The 2,740-nt window shown below is 63.5% G+C and overlaps 1 protein-coding gene across 1 annotated transcript in view; it reads left to right on the top strand.

The window, feature by feature from the left end:
• Window positions 1–872: 872 nt before the first annotated feature.
• MOV10 (Mov10 RISC complex RNA helicase) overlaps window positions 873–2,740 on the top strand; it is a gene marked incomplete at its 5' end in the record, with an annotated part of 5,431 nt that continues 3,563 nt past the window's right edge. The window contains 7 exon segments of the mRNA XM_010145972.1: window positions 873–969; window positions 1,095–1,219; window positions 1,313–1,551; window positions 1,631–1,871; window positions 2,052–2,168; window positions 2,275–2,428; window positions 2,508–2,662. Coding sequence (XP_010144274.1) covers window positions 873–969; window positions 1,095–1,219; window positions 1,313–1,551; window positions 1,631–1,871; window positions 2,052–2,168; window positions 2,275–2,428; window positions 2,508–2,662 — 1,128 coding nt within the window.

The raw sequence follows: 2,740 nt of genomic DNA, 5'->3' as shown, positions 1-2,740 counted from the left end.
GGTTCAGGGGCTCTCTTCATCACCTGCCTGGGTGGGATGAAGGAGCATGTGCTTTCTGAGCAGCGAGGACCACCAGGAGCAATTAAACTCAGAGCAGGGGCTCCGCTCTCTCCAGGCACAGGGAAAACAGCAGCATTGCCGGGGCAGCCAGTGTCCCCCCAGGCTGTGGACCCAGGGAGCAAGAGAGCTGCCTCTCCAGGCACCAGCCCCTCATGCCCCCAGCACCCTCCATCTCGCCACACTCCTGCTGGGATGTTCCCCAGCTACATGGGCCCCCCAGCAGCTGCCTGGGCACAGCCTCAGTGACCCACTGCCTGCCACACTCCACCTCACCCTGCTGCCGCTGGTCACGTTGACCCTTGCACAACGTCACCGCTGTTAATCATTGGCAAAGCTGGGGCTCAGCCTGCCAGCGGGCTGCGGAACACACCCCGGGGCGTGGGAGAAGGGACCTGGGGAGGCATCACTGCCAGGAGAGCAATGGCTGTGCCTTGGAGGAGCTCCCATCTATACCGGCTCAGGCCTTGGGGCTGGGTGGGGGGACTGACCCCTCTGGACAGCCTCTTCTGTCGAGGATCTGGGGACAGGGTCACATCTCTGCCCTGCAGCTAGACAGTCATGCCATGGCACAGCTGGAATGGCCATGGCACGGCATGGAACTGCTGGAGCAGCCTGCAGGGAAGTGTGATTTGCATGGACCAGTGGAAAGTCCCAGTTCTTTTCTTTTCCCCAAGTGTAGTGGGGAGCTGCTGAGTGTCCCTCACTCCAGCCTCAGTGCCCGCTGCACCCTCCTTTCCACTCATCTCCTCTCAGCTGTGTGCCCCTGGCAGCCCAGCCCTGCTCCATCCCACCTCTCTCCCTCGTCTATGCAGGACTGATACAAAAACACCCAACTTCTCCTGTGTCTTGTATGTGCTGAAGGTGAACCAGCGGGTGCAGGTGCACGAGGACTCAGTGCACTTCAAGAAGGTGAGGGAGGCCCCGGGCTGGGGCAGTGCAGCTGCTCCTGCACCCACCGGGACTGGCTCCATGGGAGCCCCCAACCCCCGGCAGGACCCTGGGGTCATGCTGATGCTGGCTGCTCCTTGCAGGAGAAGAAACGCGTGGTGGTGGCAGACCAGTACCGGAGACCCAGAACAAATGCAGAGGCATCCACGTCTGCCTCAGGGCAACAGCCTAGCTCTGGTCCACAAGTGCCCCAGAGCCCTGCCAAGAAGTGGTATGACTGGTAGCACCCTGCCCATGCCTGCCCTGGCACAGCCCCAGGGATCCCCCACCCTGGCTGGAACAGCCTGATTGTCCCCTCCCGCAGGGCTGAGATCATCCGTGGGAAGCACGGGGTCGAGATTGAATCAGACCACGACCAAGGCAATGGGTACATCCGCTTCTCGGTGGTGCCCGGCAAACCCCGGACGGTCACTGTTGTGGTGCAGAACCGCGGGGCAGAGGCCGTGACGCTGCAGCAGTGCCGGCTGCGCTGGCAGGCACGGGAGCTCTCCTTCACCGACGAGCAAGGGGTGATGCAGGGCCAGTCCCTGCTGCTGCACCCAGGTAGGGTCCTGTCCCCTGCCCTGCACCCTGCCTCGCTGCAAGAGATGCAGGACGCAGCTCAGGCCTCTTTGCCTCGCAGGCGGCACATACCCCATCCAGGTGCGGTGCCTGACCACCTACAATGGCTACTTCCGCACCGTGGTGGTCTTCGAGTTCTCCAAGGAGCCAGACGAGCCCTTCAGCATTGGGCGCTCCATCGCTGCTGTTGCTGAGAGCCAGCTGGCCAAGGACCTGGGGCCCTCAGCGCCTTTCCAGCCTTACCAGACCAGCCTCCAGCGCCCCATCACCACCATCACTGAGGAGGGCAACCCCCCTGACAGGTACGTGGTGAGGTCACCTGCTGCCATGCCGTGTGGAGGGCCTCAGCCTGTTCTCCAGGAGGGACAAGGCTCCCTGAGCCCGAACTGCCTGGCACCCCAGGACAGAGCTTCTTCCCTGTGCAATGGTTGGTGACGGCGGGGTCAGGGACACTCTGCAGCACCGCTGTCTTCTCTGCCCAGCTCCCTGAAAAACAAACTGGAGAGGGAAATCCCTCTGCGCACCTACCAGTACCCAAAGAGGCTCAAGGACACACTCCAGCTTGGACCCAATCCCAGCACCAGGTGGACTACCATGCAGTGAGTGCCGAGGGACGGGGGCCACACCACCCAGCCCTGCACCTCCCACCCACTGTCCCTTGGCTGAGGTGTCCCCGGGGCATGGTGATGTCCCTGCTGCCCACAGGTCACTGCTGCAGGCCCCCCTGCAAGCTGGGAACTACAAGCAGAAGTTCCAGCTGCTGCTGCACCTGGAGGAGATCCAGATGGAGGTGGACATCCGGCGCTATGACATGAAGGACGTGACCATGGAGCGGGACAGGGCGCTGCTGGTCCTTGACGTGCGTAGCAGGAGCTGGTGGGGTGGGAGGGTGCCAGGGCTCCCAGGGTGCCCAACATCACACCGGCTGTTGGGCACAGGTGCCCGGCGTGGCTGAGAACCGCCCGTCCGTGCTGAGGGGGGACCACCTCTTCGCCCACCTGAGCAGCGAGCGGAACCACTCCCCGCTCGTCCAGTACAAGGGCTATGTGCACAGCGTGGAGCTGGAGAAGGTCAGGCTGGGCTTCTCCTCCAAGTGAGTGGTGTCTGGCCCTGGCTGGGCTGGCAGGGGCCCGGCAGCCCCCCACAGGCTGGGCGGAGCTGCGGTGAGGAG

The sequence above is a fragment of the Buceros rhinoceros genome, unplaced genomic scaffold (assembly GCF_000710305.1).
Source record: "Buceros rhinoceros silvestris isolate BGI_N320 unplaced genomic scaffold, ASM71030v1 scaffold42091, whole genome shotgun sequence".
Taxonomy (NCBI): domain Eukaryota; kingdom Metazoa; phylum Chordata; class Aves; order Bucerotiformes; family Bucerotidae; genus Buceros; species Buceros rhinoceros.
Note: the sequence above shows the minus strand (reverse complement) of the source record. Positions and strands in the feature narration are given on the sequence as shown.